A 19257-nucleotide genomic window follows, 5' to 3' on the forward strand; every position below is an offset into this window, starting at 1 on the left:
TGGCAGCTTGAGCAATAACTTTGTGCTTTCCAGACCCACTGCCTGCAGAAAGAACAGTGCCAGCTGCAATCCCAGCCCAGCCCAGATGACGTGCAGTGGTGACAGAAGGAGCTTAGACACACATGTCAGCATTTCCTTTGCTCAAAGAAAGGCTGCAGAAAACAAAGCCATTCGGATGAAACAATATGTTTTTGTTTAAAAGGAAGAGGATCAGTTGTTGGAGAGCGCTCTGTCCTAGGTTCATGATCTTGCTGCAGGATTTGGGAAACAACTGAGCTCTGAATTCAGTAGTCAAGAACTGAGGCTAGTGGGCCAACTGTTCAAAATTATAGGAGAAGTCTTCTTGAGCATGCATACTTTGCCCACAATAATCTAAGCATGTAGGAGGCAAAGGGGCAGCATATCCTGTTTCTCCGCCTGACACGGAACAAGAATGTGCCACGCCACAACACCAAAGCATCCCTTAACCTGTGGCGATGACCATGGAGGTTTCCGGTGAGATCTTGATGAAAACTGGCACCATTTCTCCAGTGATGGCAGAGCGCCCATGGGGGTGTCAGATCTTTGGCTTTCACCGCCCAAGTTGGCTGCTTCACCTTGCCTAATGGCTGAGCTGGCCTTGAGGAGGAGGGGCAGGGCTGTGTGTGCTGGCCCAGGCCTCACACAGTAAGATCTGAAAGGGGTTTGTAAGTAGATTTTCCTGTATGTACCACACTGGGAGAGCCAGTGTGGTGTAGTGGTTAAGAGCAGTGGACTCGTAATCTGGTGAACCGGGTTCAATTCCCTGCTCCTCCACATGCAGCTGCTGGGTGACCTTGGGCCAGTCACACTTCTTTGAAGTCTCTCAGCCTCACTCACCTCACAGAGTGTTTGTTGTGGGGGAGGAAGGGAAAAGAGATTGTTAGCCGCTTTGAGACTCCTTAGGGTAGTGATAAAAGCGGAATATCAAATCCAAACTCTTATTTATTATTATTATTTATTAAATTTGTATAGTGTCCTTCATCCGAAAGTCAGAAGGTGGTTCACAGCATAAAAATAAAAAATGAGAACACAAACTACACGGTAAAACCAGTAACACCCTCTCCCACAAACAAATTTAAAAGGCCATTGTCTCCATGATTTATTTTTTTAAAAAAGCATTCATTTACAAAGGCAGATGGGTTGTTTTAACTTCCTCTTCTCCACCTGTCCCTGGCAATAAACTGGCTTAATTTTAATAAGCAACAAAACACCTTTGATTAAATTGTAATTAAACAGCACTTCTTTTACAGTTCCTGATCTGATTGGCTGCTTTCCCTCTATGTCAATTCCAGGTTGTTGTTTTAAGTTTTAATGGTTTAGCTGGATTTGAGTTGTCCAAAAGAAAACAGGTATATTATACAAATATTCTTTCAATTAATCCTTTTCCTGCTTCAGTGTGGTGCCAGTGTGGTGTAGTGGTTAAGAGCGGTAGATTCATAATCTGGGGAACCGGGTTCGTGTCTCCGCTCCTCCACATGCAGCTGCTGGATGACCTTGGGCTAGTCACACTTCTCTGAAGTCTCTCAGCCCCACTCACCTCACAGAGTGTTTGTTGTGGGGGAGGAAGGGAAAGGAGATTGTTAGTCGCTTTGAGACTCCTTAGGGTAGTGATAAAGCGGAATATGAAATCCAAGCCCTTCTTCTCTTCTTCATAGACACTATGAAACTTTGGTTGATGTTGGTACCTGGCTTGTTCAAACTAGATCAGGAGGAGGGCCAGCGGAACAAGCAGAAGACCCACTAGACATGGGCCCTGCCACTAAGCCAGAGACTCTTGATCTGGGTTCCCCTGAGGAACTGTCACATTCACCATGAAGGCCCTATGTCTCCCAGTGCCTGTTCACACACAATGCACCCACAATGCATCTGGCTACAGACCAGATGAATCTTTCTGACTTACTTCTCAGAAAGGAGAAGGAACCATTGCGAGGTAGATAGGGCAACTTCTTCTTGTTGGAAGAAGTTGTCAGCTTAGAGCTGTCCAAGGTCCTACTGTACCAGCATTAGCACATTGCCGACTTACCTTGTTGATGGCCTGATTATGGCTGCCATCCTTTTTGACACCTGGGTCTAAGCTGCAGGAACACCCGTTGGACCTGTGAGCTGCCACTCAAGCTCAGTGCACTCACATATTCTGGAGTGTGAAATGCGAGGCTTAAGTCTAAGGTAGTGTGAGGTAGTGGGTAGTGTTTTTGGACACAGAACCAGGAGACTGGGATTCAAGTAGTTACTCAGCCATGAAGCCTACTGTTGGCTTTAGTTTGGTCACCAGCTTGTGGTTCACAGCCAGCAAAATTTCTTAAGCGTCCTTATAAAGTTACCAGTATAGATGTTTTACACTACAGAATCTGGAATGTTGTACATTTTGTGCCAGGGAACTTAAAGGAAAGATTCAGCAGGAAAGTGGAAGTTAAGAAGTAGGATGGTTTTTGTAATCATAAAGGTTTCTTGAGGCCAGGAGAAACTTAGGGACAAGTTCACCTGGGTGATCACAGGACTAACTTTAGTTGACTTTCTTTTCTCACTCCACTGCAGTCTTGCCTGCTAATTCTGTCTCTTGTTCCTGGTGCTTTTTAGTGCCCATGTTATCTTTTGTTCCAAAGCCTGTGGGTTGAGGTAGCCTCGGTGTGAAGTTCAGCTCTTGACAATAAAAGCATCACAATGAGAGGAATGAAAGACGAAGGCAAGGCTTAAAGGAAATGGCAGGATCAGAAGGAAAGAGGAGGTCAAGGTCATCGTGGACTAGAGGAAATGAGAGGACAGAAAAGAAAAGCTGAACCAGAATAGCAAGTTCTCTAACTTTTTCAAACAAGGAATGCAGTGAGAAGAAGGACAAATGCTTGGGAACTGAAGCAAACTTGAATAATGAAAATAGTTTTCTCTTCTGTTCAAGTCCCTTAATGATGCTTTTTCAGTGGGGAAACTGAAGCACAAGTAGGTTACCTTGATAGGTCTGTGCAAAAGTTAGGAAAGAAATGAGATGGCCAGGCAATTTCTTGCAAGGCTAGCTGTACTTAGTTGATGCCTCTCTGTGTTTTCCTTTAATTTTCTTTTCCTTTAATTTTCAAATGGACTACTCTGTGGACAGACTAAAAACAGGTTTCACATAAATTATTCTTTGCAGGGAATAACAAACCTAACAACATTATTCAGGAAAACCCGAAAACACAGTACAGTGTTCCAGGATGCACTGACGGTGATGATGATGATTTCAATTTATATACCGTACTTTATCCAAAGAAATCTGACATATTTGATTCAGATCGTAAGCTCATGCTAGTTAGTATAGAATTACGATAGCTGGGAAGTTTATTACGACATCCCTTTTTCTACTAGTGAACCACTAAGGAGTGGAAGCAGCAGCACCCATCTTCAGATTTATTCTCACAGTGGACTTACATTATCACCATCCCTTAAAGTTTTGCAGTAATAGTGTTCGAGATTTGACTACCCTGGGATAAGTGCTGAAGCCATAGGAGTTTGGCTTGGCTGGGCAAGACAGCAGTTTTTATGGTCTGCTCTTACACAGCCCCTTCATCTCTCTCATTTGTAATTTCCTGACAGTGAACTGAGTACCTTCTTTTCAGGGGATTACCTGCCCCTGCTTTTGGGGAGGCACATTCATGTGACTTTCATGAAGTCCAGTATGGTGTAGTGGTTAGAGTGGTCAGACCAGGACCTGGGAGACCAGGGTTCGAATCTCCATGGTCATGAAGCTCACTGCGTGACCTTGGGCCAGTCACTCACTGTCATGGTATTGCTAGAGAATGAAGGGGAGGAGCAGAGACAGGCAGAGGAAGGGGGGCAGGAAGTGGCGGTGGAGGAAAGAAGGGAAAGCCAGGAGGAAGGACAGCTCACAGATGTTGGACCAGAGCCTCAACACCACACAGGAAGTTCTGGCATGGACAGTGAAACAATGCCTGTTCCGTCTGCCAAGGAAAGGAGAGTGTTAAAGAGGAGGGGACAGAGACATCACATGAAAATTCCACGCCTTTTCTGTTAGAGAAGGGGCAGGCATAAGGCACTCCCAGAATCTGAGCCAGAGGATTCGGATGCATGATTGTAACGTGCTGCTTGTACATATGTAAAATAAAGACTGTATATATGTATCTCTGAGTGAGCAGAGGCATTTCTTGCGGAGAGCATTGACAAGCCATCACACTCACTCTCAGTCTAACCTACCTCACAGAACCATGTACACCACCTTGAACTCCATGAAGGAAAAGATGGGATATAAATGCAATAAAATAAGTAAATAAGGAAGTTTTGGGCACATTTCTTGCTTCTGGTATTCTGAGAAGTTACTGGAAACTTCAATAAATTTTGCCTGACTCTTGTCAGCTTTCTGCTTTCACCCCTCCCCCCACCCAGTGTCTGGGGTGGGGTGAGGGGATGGCCAAAAATATTGGCTCAGCACTATGCTGTTCCTAACTGTCTCAACATCCCATTATGCCCACTTGTGAACTAGCCAGCCATGATATGGGGGAATGGTAGTAGGTTAGTGGTAGGGCATCTTCCCAAGTTTCTATGCTGACGTGGATATCCTGAGGTGCACGGCAGGGAAAAGGGGAGATCATTATTCAGCTATCAAGGCTTTTAGCTATTGATTGATCCATGGTCAAATCACCTTTTAAAAGGCAGATGGCCACCACCTGGCACAGGGCTTGCAAATCTGTTGTCCAAAGAGCCTAGCAACAAGCTGGTTCTGCAAGGAACATCATTATGACATCAGATGATTGATAGGTGGGTTGTCCTGCCCACCTGTTAGAGTTGGCCTGTGGAGGTGGCTGAAGATTAGCATCTGGCCTGTCAGGCCAAACAAATCCCCTGTCTCAACTTACACAAAACTGATAGCGCCCCAGTTGTAGAATACTCCCCCTACAGTAGATAGGTTCTCTTGGTACCTAATTTCTTCTCATTTTTCCCCAGCTTTTTCGATGTCGTTTTAATCCTTCTGACTGTTTTATGTTGCTTTTATAATCTTTTAGCATTTATTTATTTTTTGTATTTACATTTTAATGTATTGGGTTTTTTTCTAAGCCACTTCAGGGAATATGATTGAAGGGTGGTATTAAAAATACTTAAGAGTATCTTTTAGAAATAAATATTAGTCACAATTTCTCCTTTAAAAACATGTCTTTTACGTCACCGTGAAGCATTACTTTTGTTTTCTTGGATGCCAAATTGCACTGCCTGCCTTGATAATTTAGAACAGATGTGTGTGTGTGTGTGTGTGTGTGTGTGTGTTGTGCAGCATTCTTATTAGCATCTTCAAGAAGAAGAGAGCACATCAGATTGTATTCATATTCCCACCTGGAAGCAAATGCCCAGTGCAATTTACTGGAACTTTTTTAAAAAAAAATATTTTTTATTAACTGGCCAATCACATCAAATTAAATCACATCACATAAATTCCAAATTACAAAGCCAAATTTTTAAATTTGTTGGGGGAACCCATACTTCAAGATCCAAAGGGGGATTCAGATCATCTTCTTATTACTGCGTTAATGTCCAAATCAGTCCCAATCAATCCAGACAAAATTCATAATTCTATCCAGTCTTATCTTGGTGTTTCCACATCATATCTTGTTCATATAATTTCTATTTTTCCTTTACGATCTCTTCTGTTAGTCTCCTTAAGCTGATAAGCAAAATAATAATCCTGTGTGGATTTCCTGTTCCTCCACTAAGTCCAGATGGTTTCCATATATCTCCTTCGTAGATAACATCGCTCTTTCCATCATAAATTTGGCATTTGTTGCTCTTAAGTCCCACCGAGAAGTTGATCCACGATATGTAAACAACTCTATTTCTCTCTTTCTCCTCCCAGACCCAAGAGCTCCAACAATGCCTCCCAAAATGGCGACGGCATTTTTAACTGCGTCATTCCAAAACTCTTAGCTTTCCAGCTTCATCTTGAAACATTGCTTTGGTTCGAAAGTTTACTGGAACTTTTGAGCCGTTCTGCCCCACTTTTAACAGCGGTAAAAGTGTTCAGAACAAGATGCAACGTCTGTCATTGTCTGAATTGTTCTTTTATTTCTGCGGTCTGAGAACCCATTTTGGCTTAGAAACTGGCTGCATGAACTAAAGTCTGGATTGAGATCGTCTGAGTTTTTGTTTAAAGGGGCAGGGAGGGAAGAAAGAAAACACGCCGTTTAGCTGTGCAGGAGAAGAATCTTTGTGAAATGCTGAATGAGAAAAAAATAATACGAGTGGTAAGAGTTGGGAAATGCTAACAGAGTGAGACAAGCTGAAGTGAGTTAGGATGGGGCAGAGTATCCCTCCATCAGCAGAGAGCAGTTCTGTCTGTGATGCTCACACCAAAGAAACCTGGGTGCTGAAAGTTGTTAGGAGACCCCTCACAGGGACAATTTCCAGCACAGACTTAACAGACTTCAGTTCCCAGGATTATTTGAGGGAAGCCATGACTGTTAACATAGGGTACAATTGCTTTAAACCTATGGTATGGATGTGGCCTTAGAGCCTGGCCCAGTGGCGGAGCTTCATGCTCTGGCACCAGGGGGTGGAGAGCAGGCCGGGACAGGGCTGGCACATGTCCCAGGGTGTGACTCACCACCTGTAGGGGTATGGCCCATGTCCGGGGGGCGTGGTTTGCATCCTGGGGGCAGGGCATGCCGCCTGCAGGGGCATGGCGTCCAGTGTGGGCGGGGGGGGGGGGGCAACTGCGATGGCACCCCACTGGGATTGCGCCACCGGAGGCGGTGCGCTCCCCCTGCGCTCCTCTACCTCTGCCAGTGGGCTGGCCAGCATAGATTTCACAGGTGAAATGAACAGGCCTTTCTTTGTCCTCTTGCATTCTCACATTGCTTTTATCCATGTTAGCAAAGGGGATGTGCATACCTTTGCTGGGTCTATCTTCTATTTAGCTTCTTGCTGGAATTTTAGAAAATATATTTGCTTTGTGACTCAAAAGATCTTCATCCTTTAACGTTTAGTGTCAGAAGTGTCAGGGATGAACTAGTTCACACACTTTCCTGGCCAATATGCACATATAATTGCTTGTGCAATCAGTGCAGTATTAGAAGGGATGGTTCCTGTGAGCTCATGACTCCTCCTGCACACAGGAAAGGTGATTCCTATTCTGCTGTCAGACCCGGTGGGATATACATCACCAAATTAATTAATTAATTTTCTGGTTTTCAGAAGAGGGACTCTATCGTCTCAAAGTTTACTTTCTTTGACATTACTCCTCTTGTAAGTAGACTCTTCTTAGCAGTTATATACGTCACATCGACTAGGAAAGACACCATATGTACCTGTTCAGAGTCATGCTAATATATATGCGTAATGATACTCTTCATTCAGATGGCTTGGGATATGCAGTTCTATTTTTCTAGAAAAATAGTTGGCGGAACTCACCATGAACACCAGCCACCCTTGTTCTCTTAGAACGGCAATGATGCCCACCTGAGAGGTGCTGGAACTGAGTTTCTGTGAGTTCCCTCTGAAAAAAGCACTAGATCTTGGGGTGTGAGAGCATTGGATGTCTGCATTTTGTGCTTCCAATGTGACATCTGGAGAGGAAATTTGTTTGTCACTCTTCTGTTGATATTCATGGGGTATACAAACATTTTATGACCATACATAGGACAGACACACAACTTCCTCCTTCAGTTGTCACACCAGAAGCATAACAAGCAGGGGTATGTGAATCACTTGTGTATCCGTTCCTCATAACTATTATTATTATTATTATTATTATTATTATTATTATTATTATCATAACTAGTGAATCCTTTCTCCGTGATAATGTTATAATCTGTGGAAGCCTCTCTCCAGCCCTTCACCATATGTAGTTTAAACTTACTGAATTATACTTATCCAATATAAGACGAGATTAATACTTGCACGAAAGCCTGTGAATTCAGTTTGGTGGTGATAGCAACATTCCTAGATTGATTACTTCTTTCTTCCAAATATAGATCAGGCAAAAGATGGTAGGATGTTTTCAATGGTTATTATTTCCCCATAATGTGTTTTGCATTGAGATACAAATGATGAATAGATTTCTGGGGGTTGATTATAAGAGGCAAGGAAGTCTGTACAAAGGGGAAAGGGTTTTAAAATCACTTTGGCCACAAGTAGCAAAAATAAATCAGTAGATTATTATTAATGTTTTATGAATGATGAGTCCGGTCTCTGCAGTCTTTCCACTTACATGAGAAGATTCCATTGGTACTTTATTGTATAGACACTTTCCATTAACGTCTCTTCTCTCTGTCAAGAATCAGATTTTGACTCCAAAAATATAAATGAGGTGTGGGCAACCTTTGGTCCTCAAGACATTGCATCCCTTCCTCCCTAGCCAATGGCCATGCTTGCTGGAGCTGATGGGGGCTGTAGTTCAACAGCATCTTGGAGGGCCAAACGTTCTCCACACTCGATATACAAACAATCAAATGCTTATTAAAGAGGTGGTTATTTCATAGAGCTGTGCTTCAGGGGACAACATATAGCCCAAGGTCACCTAAAGTACTACTGCTATGGCGTTTGTTCTCTAAGATGACCAACCAAACTATCCAATCATTTTATGAACTATGGTTGAATGTAATTTTTCCTGTAAAAGTATTTTTGTTTTCTGATAAAGTCTGTGTTGTTTTCATTAAAGTTGCTGCATGGAAAATAATAATTTGAAATGCAAAGAATATTTTAATGAATGAGATTTTTGCAACTGGCACAGTTTCCTTCTCTACTGAATATTTTATGTGTACAGTGATAATGAGAAACTTGTCCTTTAACTCAGTCTTGTCCATGAAGTACGGAGATGAGCACATTCTCATGCACATGTTCTTAAAGCTTTCTGAATAATGGTTCAGATAAATGGGGAAAAATAAAGTTAAAAAGGAACATGAAAAGGTGCTAATGCTGCAGTATAAACTTACTTGAATTTTCAGGTGTCATTTGATTTTTCCTAGCATTTTTCCAGGTATGGGATTACTGAAAGTTGCTTTCTGCAAAAAAGCAAAATAACAATAATAAAACATAAACTTAAACATAAATTTAAAATCAAAATCTTTAAAGATGTGGTAGAGACTAGTTGTGCATTTCCTGGTTTTGAAGAAGGTCTAGGTTTTGACTGAAGCAGGCATTTTGAGTTTTCTTGTAGGGTTTGATACGTTATGCATGTATGCTATACATTTTTCAATGTAAAGTATATTGAATTTAAATTCATGGAATTTAAGCAAAATCTTTTAGTAGCACTCCACTAGACCCCTTGTTCCTTACCTTGTGAATGCATTTTCAAAATCACTGGCTACAATCCCAGATGGTGATAATCCTTATTGACTGGACTTACTGCAAGAAGTTGGGAATGAACAATGGGAAATGAAGTGTTCCGCTTTCATTTTGAGTAGTGCACATGTCCAATCATGAGACTGAAATAGGTGGCAGGGCTGGTGGCAGCAGTTAGGCTTCAATCCCAGACCTTGTGGGAACTGAACTTGAACGCAGCCCTTGAAGTCATTGCTTCAGCTTAGCTCACCTCCTTGCTGGAAGGGAATTCCCAGAATGCGACAGTTATATTCCCACCATTTGAGATTGTCTCCAACAAAGTTTTACTCAGAGTAGATCCACTGAAATTAATAGACCTAAGTTAGTCGTGACAATTAATTTTAATGAGTCTGCTCTGAGTAGGATTAGCGTTGGACGCAAACAAGTAACTATAGCCCTTTTCACGTTTTTCTTCTTGGGTGTTTTTTTTTTTAATGTTGGGGAAAGCTCATACATGAAAAACTGCCTTGTACAACAGATTTGGACTGCTGGTTCTTCTAGTCCAGTTAAGTCTGCTTATACCAGCAGTACCACTCCAAGGTCTCAGCCACTGGTCCTCAGCCAGCTGCTTGACATCTTTCGCTGGAGATGCCAGAGGATAAAATGAGAATGTCTCCATACACTCTACCACTGGAACTGAGGGGTGGCTTCCCTCTCTTCTGCTGCAACTCAGCACCCACGAAGACCAGTGAGAGATTTACCCAAGATGAGAATTCATAAGGATTTATTTGGTCCAGAGGGAGGTTCACTGCCCACTTTTTCCTTTAAGACCTTATTCACTATTTTCTATCTGTTCAAGTCATAAATACTGCCAAAGACCTAATCTCACGAACAATTGATTCTCTTTGGCACCCTAATTTCCACAAGTTCTATATAGACGTCTACATTCCCTAATGCATGCACATTTTTTTAATATAGTATGCTATATATTTCTGCCTATCTAAGCTGGTTTATATAGGTTCAGACTCGGCAGTTTGTTCTTCGTCATCATGTTCTTTTTCAGTCCCTCTGCTGCACAGGCCTTGTTGCCAGTTATTATACATATACAAAGAAATAATAGGGTGTAGTTTTGGGTCTCCCATCTTCTGACCACTTATAAGGGATGGTCCTGCTGAATGGTCAGTGAAGTGATTCCAAAGTAATTGCATTCTTGATCTCTTTTTTTTATTAGAATTCAAATTATTCTGGATTGCTGGCTACAGCCTTTCAGGTGTATCCGTATGCCTGAGGCAACCTCCTACATGACTAATGCGATTAGAAACATGATTGACAGAACATACTGCCACGATTTTACATTGCCTTTTAAGTCTTAATAGCAGAAGCTATAGGGCAGCGCCAGGTTGACACTGGGCCTGAGGCACAAGTATAGTAGGAAGTTCAGAGATGTGTCTGCAGTGCTTAATTAACTATTACCTCAAAGGGACCTGCGATGGGTAGCAGTCAGTCCTGCATTTAATGGCACACACCTGCGAAAGTCTTTCATTCCCTCAGATTACAGCGAGAGACCCTGATCAGGGCAAACTTGGAATGAACGTGCTAAGTTGTCTCCCTGCAGCCAGCAGGTCTTTTCACAGCTGACTGTGATCCCTGCCCTTTGCTCCAACCCCACTGCAGAGCTTTCACTTCTTAAATGTCCCGGCAGGAGGATTTAACCTGAATCTTCCACGCTGTAGTCCTGCTCCATGTCTAAATTGAAAGAAACAGATCTGACGTCCAAATGTAAACTGACTGCTAACACAGCTGAAGGCTCAAAATCAGATATGAATCACTGCCACACAAATGCCAGGCAGCTGATCGGAACTGCAGTGCCATTCTGCATGGAGACATTCAGTGAGCACAAAAGCCAAGCTCAAGGCCTGTGTTGAACCTGAGGGACCAGGCTGCAAACACAACTCTTTACATCCCTAGATGGTGAGTCCTTTTGAGCCTTCGTATAGGTGATGCAGAAGGTTTTCCATCACTGTGAGGATAAGTATGTGGGGTGGGGGGACTGTACTATTTTAAAAGAGAGGAAGGGAAATGATTCAGCATCTCTTCAGCTGAAGTACTTTCAGTTCCACTTGCATGTATTTGGAGAATAATAAAATCACAGAACTGTAGAGTTGGAAACGTCACTGAGGGTCATCTATTCCAACTTCCTGCAATGCCAGGATCTCAACTAAAGCATTCCTCACAGGTGCTTAAAAACCTCAATTGAGGGAGAGACCACCACCTTCCAAGGAAGTCTGTTCCACTGACAAACTGCTCTTGCCATCAGAAAGTTCTTCCTGATGTTTAGTTGGAATCTCCTTTCTTGAAACTTGAAGGCCTTGGCTCAGATCCTACCCTTCAAAGCAGAAGAAAACAAGCTTGCTCCATCTTCCATGTAACGGCCCTTTGATATTTGATATTTGAAAATAGCTATCATAGAAACATAGAACCTTAGAGCTGAGAAGAACCCAAGAATCATCTAGTCCAGCCCTCTGCAATGCAGGACTCTCAGCTAAGGCATCCAAGACAGACGGCCATCCAACCTCTGCTTTAAAACCTCCAAGGAAGGAGAGTCCACTATCTTTTGTGGGAATCTGTTCCACTGCCGAACAGCTTTTAGTGTCAGAACGTTTTTCCAAATGTTTAGTCGGAATCTCCTTTCTTGTAACTTGAAGCCATTGCCAGTGTGGTGTAGTGGTTAAGAGCGGTAGACTCGTAATCTGGTGAACTGGCTTCGCGTCCCTGCTCCTCCACATGCAGCTGCTGGGGTGACCTTGGGCTAGTCACACTTCTTTGAAGTCTCTCAGCCTCACTCACCTCACAGAGTGTTTGTTGTGGGGGAGGAAGGGAAAGGAGATTGTTAGCCGCTTTGAGACTCTTTAGGGTAGTGATAAAGCGGGATATCAAATCCAGACTCTTCTCTCCTTCTCTCCTTGAGTCCTACCCTCAAGAAGAAGAGAAAACAAGCATACTTCCTCTTCCATGTGACAGCCCTTAAGACAGTTGAAGATGGCTACCACATCTCTCAGTCTACTCTTATTGCAGCTAAACCTACCCAGCTCCCTCAACTGTTTCTCATAAGGCTTGGTTTCCAGACTCTTGATTATCTTGGTTGCCCTCTTCTGCACACATTCCAGCTTGTCAATATCCTTCTTAAATTGTGGTGCCCAGAACTGGACACAGTACTCCCGGTGTGGTTCTGAACTGTAGTTCAACTTTCTTTCTTTTGTATCTCCTGAAGTGCTTTCCACTCTAAAGACCCAGGCTGCAACAGTCTTCTTTGCTCTATTTAACAGTAGCAGGAGAACATTGAGACGCTTCAATGGAGGCCAACAGAACCTTTTCTCCTTCAGGTTCTAAGTTTTGGAGTTTTACTTGCAGGACAAAATCTCCCACTTGCCTTCTGAAGTGGTTTGGGAGATTTATTGGAATTCTCAGCAAAGGGCTAGCACATCAGGAAACAGTAATGAATAATAAAATATTGGGAATTGGCTAAATGGAGAGAGACAGGCAAATGTAACCAATTATTCCTCTATCAGTGGTAATCATGCAAGGAATAGAAAAGGCACGATCTTTGTCTCAATGTTTTAATCACCTGATCTTCTAGAACTCCAGGAAATGAAAGGTTAACTATTCTGTACCACACTAAAAGAATAACAGTGTAATTCTATGCATGTCTACGCAAAAGTAAGCACCACTGGGCCCAGTGGGACTTACTCCCAGGTGTAGGTGTATAGGATTACAGCCTTAATTACAGCCTTAATATACTTCTTCATGTTCTGTATATTTAAATACATTCATAAATAAAAGCAAAGAAGCAAGCCTAGGATGTTTTTTTAACTATTTCATTGACTTTTCAGATTGTTTTTAAGCTGTTTTTTAAACTTTAAAGGCAACACTGATACTGCGTTCCAATTGGTAAAACAGAAAATCCCCTTCAAATATAACCGGCCCGTAGAGGAATGGCTGCAGGAAAAAGGTAACAGTTGTTAAAACTTTCATTTTAAATCCATTTGATTCTAAACCCTCATTTTTAAAGCCTGCAAATAAATGTTTCTTAAATTAGAATCGCCTGCTGCATAAATGACTCTTTTAATTTTCATTATAATTTGTGTCAACTTCCACCTGCCATATGTTGATAAATCATGCTATAATACATTGCTACTAAAAATGAAGTTAAAGGGACGGAATTCTAAGCTTGCAATCCAAAAGCAATGAAGAAAGAAGCAGAAATTAAAACACCACTTTAAACATAAATAGAAACAACCAAAGCAACAATATGTATTATGGCAATTTAACCACTGCATGAACTTTGTTTTTTTCCTCCCTAAAAACATATATATTTAAACTACATCTATATATTTAGCATCAAAGTTGCCTTAGAGGTTGTTTGGAAATCACTTCATTCAAGATTTTAAAAATCTCTTTAAAATATTTCAGGTGTGTGACTGCCCTAATCATTATAACATAGTTAATCTGTTTTGGGTGCCCATCCCCCACTAGTAATCCCTTAAGACAGCAATTCTGAATATTTATATATAAACTACAATAAAGGAAGAGAGTGAATGAGGTGGGTGTTATGTTAAATATGAATGAATCATATCTTAGAAACATAGAATTGTAGAGCTGGAAGGGGCCTCAAGGGTCATCTAGTCCCAACTCCCTGGTTTTCAGATTATTCATTCACGCTGTTCCAATTGTCCTTTTCCATGTGCTCTATGGAAAGTGTCCCCAAGGAAAGTTGTTCCCTATGCAGAACTCCTTCTGGAATTCTGCTGCACGTGGATAACGAGCAAATTCCATGCAGATTTCCAGAATGGACTTGCAGATAATATTCCTGCAGCAGAAGTTGTGTGTGCATAAATGAGAAGAATAGTGATGCAGTGCCAAAGCATGGAAAGTTCATTTTTAAAAGGAGCTAGTTCTGGTTCAACATGTCCAGTTCAAGTTGGTTCCTTACAAAATGAACTAGTTTGGTTCATTTTTAGTTCAATTTCATCCAAATTATCTCCATCAATTTTTTCATTCAGAATGTTACAAGTTGCTGTACTAAAATATAAAACACAGCAGAATGTAAATGGTTTCATTTATTTCCCCCAATGATTTTATGATTTTTAAGCTTTAAGAGTCTAAAAGAGTTAAAAAAAAACAAAAAACTTAAAGATGCATTAGAAATCATCTTTGCCAAAATGAACTTCATTTCACATTCAGTTCACCTGGCATTTAGGGGAATTCCTTTCAGGAGCAGTTCAGAAATTTCTGAACTAATTCATTGAACTTAATTAAACTGAACTAGTTCATTCCAAGCCCAGTACTGTGTATCAAGCACTGCACATACTGTGTTGGAGACTGAACCCTGCACCCAACCTAATTTCCTTTTCACAGCTTAAATGATTCCAAAATTATGAAGTTCATGGAAATCTGAACCAGACTTTAATTTCTGTTTTTTTTAAAAAAAAAAAAAAGAAAGAAAAAGTATGTGGGGGTGACTGCTGTCTTCAGATCTATTTGTATCAGAGTATTTTAAAAGAAGAGAAAAAATATTCACAAATTCTCCCCAAGTACTGAGTAAACATCTTGTTTACTTTTCTGTTGCTGAGCTGAACCTATTAATAGTTGTAGCTAGCCTAAAAACTGTGAGGTCCTAGGAGGACTTGTGTAATTGCAGCAAGACACGTTTGCTTAAAGTTTTTAACTTTAACTGATTTTAGTAAGGATTTTAGAGGAGAGATTGCCCATTAAACAGCTTATCAAGTAAGACATAGGGATAAAGAAGGAGGCCTCAGCCTCACTTGAGAAAAGCAAGAGGAAATTTGATTGGAGGAGACGGAAATTTAGTGTTGTGTAGATGATGTGCTCTAGTCAGTGCTCACATCTTACTTCTGTCATGAACCTAGCAGGTGATCCTTAGCAAGCCCCTATCACCTCTCTTGTGTAATATGGACATAATTAAGGCTAGTGCCAGTCTTGATGGGGCCCCTAACTGTTGCTCCCCCAAGCATGGGCTTACAAGGCAGCAGAGGCTGACTCTGGGAAGATGGCCGCCATCCAAATTTTCCATGATGTCTGAGAGCCATGCTACATTGGGCTCTCCAAGGCACTCTGAGAATTTGCCAGGTGGCTTACCAGATCCAGCCTCTGCTGTCAGATAACCCACAGCCAGGGTCATAGGTGGATAGAAAGACGAAAACAATATTGGCAAGCCTGGCCAGGGCACTTAGGCTCTGCCAGCGCCCCTAGAATGCCAGGTATTGCTGCTGGAATAATAATACTGATCTCTATAGTGATATAACAACATGAAGTGCTCTAAACACCCCAAAACAGGCCCATACAATGTATCCCATGTTAAGCCCAGTGCATCCCACCAGCCAGGTGCTTGACATCCCTCCCTCTATCCAACCTTGCTCTAGTCCCAGGTAGGTAACAAAGCCAGTGTCTTTTTTAAGCTCCTGGCTACTGGGCTACCATGCATTCTTGGTGAGATGCCTTTCGCTTGGTGCATCGCCAGATGTGCCCCCCAAAACACATTGCATAAATGCCAGCTATTATCACTAAAAATGATTAATGTCTTGGTGATCTGACCCAAGTTCTTGAGAAATGATTTTTAAAAGTTAAAACCTTTTCAGACTAAAAAGTGGTTAACTTTGTTTTGCTAATCTCAAATAAAGTCCCTTTAACACTAATGATAATGCCAGCCTTGCTTTTGTTAAGACTAGTGCATGCCTGATGCTGTGATGAAGCTCATGTGCTTGAGAAACCCATCCTTGTTTTTAACATTTTTTTTCCTTCTCTGTAGTTTTCACCATTGATTTGAGTCTTTCCCCCCATTGCTTCCCCAAGCCTGAAATAAGCATGCCCAAGTGTTTTATATGTGTTTACCACCTTGGAATTCTGAAATTGATGTTTTTGCTTTTGTGTGGATGATGATGATGATGATGATGATGAAGATGAAGAAGATGACAGTGCTTTGGGGGATTTTGTTTTGTTTTGTTTTAAAAATCACATCAGAGCAGCGGGTTCTGAAGAAAGCAGCAGCTCCTGAGATCTCTAACATTTCTAGGAAGCATGGGGGTGAGCTGGGCAGTTATTGATACATGTTGTCAGCGGAGAAAACAATCTGTCATAAGCATTTTGTAATATTTAGTGTATCATGCAATGGGATATATAATGTCAAGGTATTTTTTGATATTTCAGTTGCCACTATATATGAGAAACAGCAGGTGGGGGGGATCACCCATTCACCAGCCTATCATTTATTCACTCATCTACACCTGCCTGCCCATCCAGTCATTCGTTCATTTCCTAATGCATCAAGAAAGTCTTATGTCAGACGACCTCGTAAAGATGATGAGTGCAAGGGTAGATAGCTATCAAAATGGAACATGATAAATTGATGGATGCCTAGATGGATGGATCAATCCATCGAGACAGACAGCACAGAGTATAACTCTCTGCCAGATATAATGGACCTACAATGGAATCGTTTACAATTAACACAATGGATGCAATCCAGAGGAACGTAGGTGTCCTCGAGTCCCATTTCAATCAGTGGCGCTTAAGTATTGTTAAGCACTTATGTGCCTTTGATTTCGAAGATACATAAGTGTGGGCAGGGGTAATTAAAAGAACTTTTCAAAGGAATGCCAGAGCTGTTTCTCCATGTGAAATAAAGCCATTGTGAGGGGTAGATGGAAAGAAAGATACAAAGATAACAAAATGCATAAGTGGGATTTACAGTTAAAATGGATTTCTGTTGTAATATTTAATCCTCTAGCAATACTACAATCCTATGCACATTTACTTGGGAGTAACCCCCAGTGAATGCACTGGGGTGCACTTCTGAGTAAACATGCCTAAGGTGGTGCTGTGTTAATCAAACCACTTTACCAATTCAGTTTGTACAGTTCCAGAAAACGGGGAATAAGACCAATTCTCCAGTATGGTGATATCTCTGTAAGTGCAGTTTAGCTGGTAAACAGAAGTGAAATTAAAATTTATTTGGAACTACAGGTGCTTAGAGCAACTCAGTATATATGTTTGTGTAAGAGAGAGAATGTGAAATCAGCTCCTGCAAGTTATAATTATACACTCACACTCACCCCCAGTATTGGCTGTGATATATTGAGGGGGTGGGAGGAATCACATGCCTCTACTGAAAGCTACATTGGAAACTAGGAAAAGGAAATTAGTGCCAATGCCCCAATTTACAAAGGGAGATTTGGGCTACTGCATGGACCACCTGTGCCCTTACATTGCTGCCAGCGGTGTGTGTTCAAGGACATACTTCCCCTTTCATGCTTTCCCTTTCCTTGCAGAGCAGAAAGCATTAAGAGGCAATACTTGGAGATGCAAGCTCTGCAGATACCTGCTTATGCTGCTATTCTGTGAGTTGACCCAGATCAAGTAGCCATGGAGAGATCTGGGTAGCAGTGGAGTGCCCAGCCAGGAGCTGCTCAGTGTCCGTTATAGTAAGAGCAGCATCCAACACCAAGAGTAAATGCCTAATTTTGCATTATGGGAGAGGGACCACAAGCATGTTCTTGGTATCAGCCTAATGGGTTTTCCTCCTTGACCTGAAAGATCAGAGTGGGTAGTGAGATAATTCAAAAAATGTACGTATGCCTGTGTTTGTGTGGGGGAAGGATCAGTACTGTATATCATATGACTTAAAATAGAATAGGTTGTTTGTTTGTTGGGTGGCTGCCCTAGAACGAAAGGGAGATCGCCATACACCCTTACTGTCAATCAGCGGCTAGTGCTAGTATTCCACGTATGGCAGCTTTAGATAGAAAGCTGCTTAGCCAGAATAAAGGCTTGTTGTAGGCTTAAACCCAAAATCCAGCTGAGTGCTATGAACTGGACTGATGCATTCGCTAGTGCAGTTGGAGTTCTGATGAATAGTTGTTTCAGATTTGTCCTGACATCTTGTCAATTGCAAAACCAGATTACATAGATGTTTGTGGATTCTTAACCAGATCAAAACTTAAAGAATTAAACTTCACAGGGAAACCTAATAAAGCATTTGCAAGCAAACGCTTTCCTCTTTTGTGAGCCACGTCAATCAGGACAGTGCAAACAAGGAGGAGGAATTCAGAAGCCACGTAATTTGAATGCACTGCACCATGCGGATTAGCTCCTGATCACCTCATTGGTGTATTTGAAATAGAGAGTATCTTTGCAACAACAACAAAAGCTTTACTTTGGAAGAATGATATTCGCAAAAGTAGGTGAAAGAGGAGATAGAGGTCTGGCGTGACATTTCAGCTATGCATGCTTCCTCTCTACATTTTTCTTTCTTTTTGCCCATTGTTTTCCACTTGACCATTCAAGCAGAGACGCCTCTCTCAAGAGTTTGAAGTTAGGAGTAGGTCTCCCTAGAGATTTATCCTTGGTTTTTGTAGCAAACACACATGTTCAGTGTCAGTGCTACATTATAAAATGTAGCTGTGCAGTGCATTGCATGCCTCATGTTCAGCTCCTGAACTCAAAGAGCCCATAACTCAAGAGGGAGACATAACATACTTCACATATTTATTTATTTTTGAATTAGTTCATCTTCCTGGAGTAGATATATCTAAAATGTTAGAACAATGTGAATGCTTACACTTCTAATGAAAGAGAAAAGGACAGCAGAGAAGAGGCCTTCTCATTTACTTGAAGAAGGAGAAAACAAAACATAAAGAGCCTTTGTCTACTTAATTTTCATTTAGTTGCACTTTCTCACTATTTAGCACTCTAAGTGCTTCATGCCAACTAAGATGGAGTGGAAGGAGTTCTTCGGGAAAAAGTAAGATATGCAGCCTGTCCTTGGTACATTCAGCTGTGTCTTTGCCCTAGTTTTGCAACAAAATTGGCCTGGGGTAAGGGCAAATCTTATACTGGACCCTGTATTTCAGAAGAAGGCCACTTCTATAGTAGCTATATTCCATCTGCAACAAGAAGTTCAGCAAATGCCACTCAGAAGATGCAGCT

General features: G+C 41.6%; 1 protein-coding gene and 1 long non-coding RNA gene across 29 annotated transcripts in view; one reads left to right on the plus strand and one right to left on the minus strand.

Annotated features, from left to right (window-relative positions):
• Window positions 1-19257, plus strand: part of NRXN3 (neurexin 3) — a 1197396-nt gene that overhangs the window by 1052374 nt on the left and 125765 nt on the right. For 23 of the 28 annotated variants that reach the window (XM_083609454.1, XM_083609464.1, XM_083609467.1 and 20 more), the window contains one exon: window positions 13178-13264. The exons of the other annotated variants lie outside the window; for them this stretch is intronic. In XM_083609454.1, the coding sequence (XP_083465580.1) occupies window positions 13178-13264 (87 nt within the window). The remainder of the gene's footprint in view (window positions 1-13177; window positions 13265-19257) is intronic. 28 annotated transcript variants of the gene reach the window in all.
• On the minus strand, window positions 2432-4724 carry LOC310766516. The gene is made up of 2 exons (XR_014550213.1): window positions 4649-4724; window positions 2432-2763 (listed from the first exon to the last, which is right to left on the minus strand). It is a non-coding gene; the product is annotated as an uncharacterized lncRNA (long non-coding RNA).

The sequence above is a fragment of the Podarcis filfolensis genome (assembly GCF_964270895.1).
Source record: "Podarcis filfolensis genome assembly, chromosome: 1".
Taxonomy (NCBI): Eukaryota; Metazoa; Chordata; class Lepidosauria; order Squamata; family Lacertidae; genus Podarcis; species Podarcis filfolensis.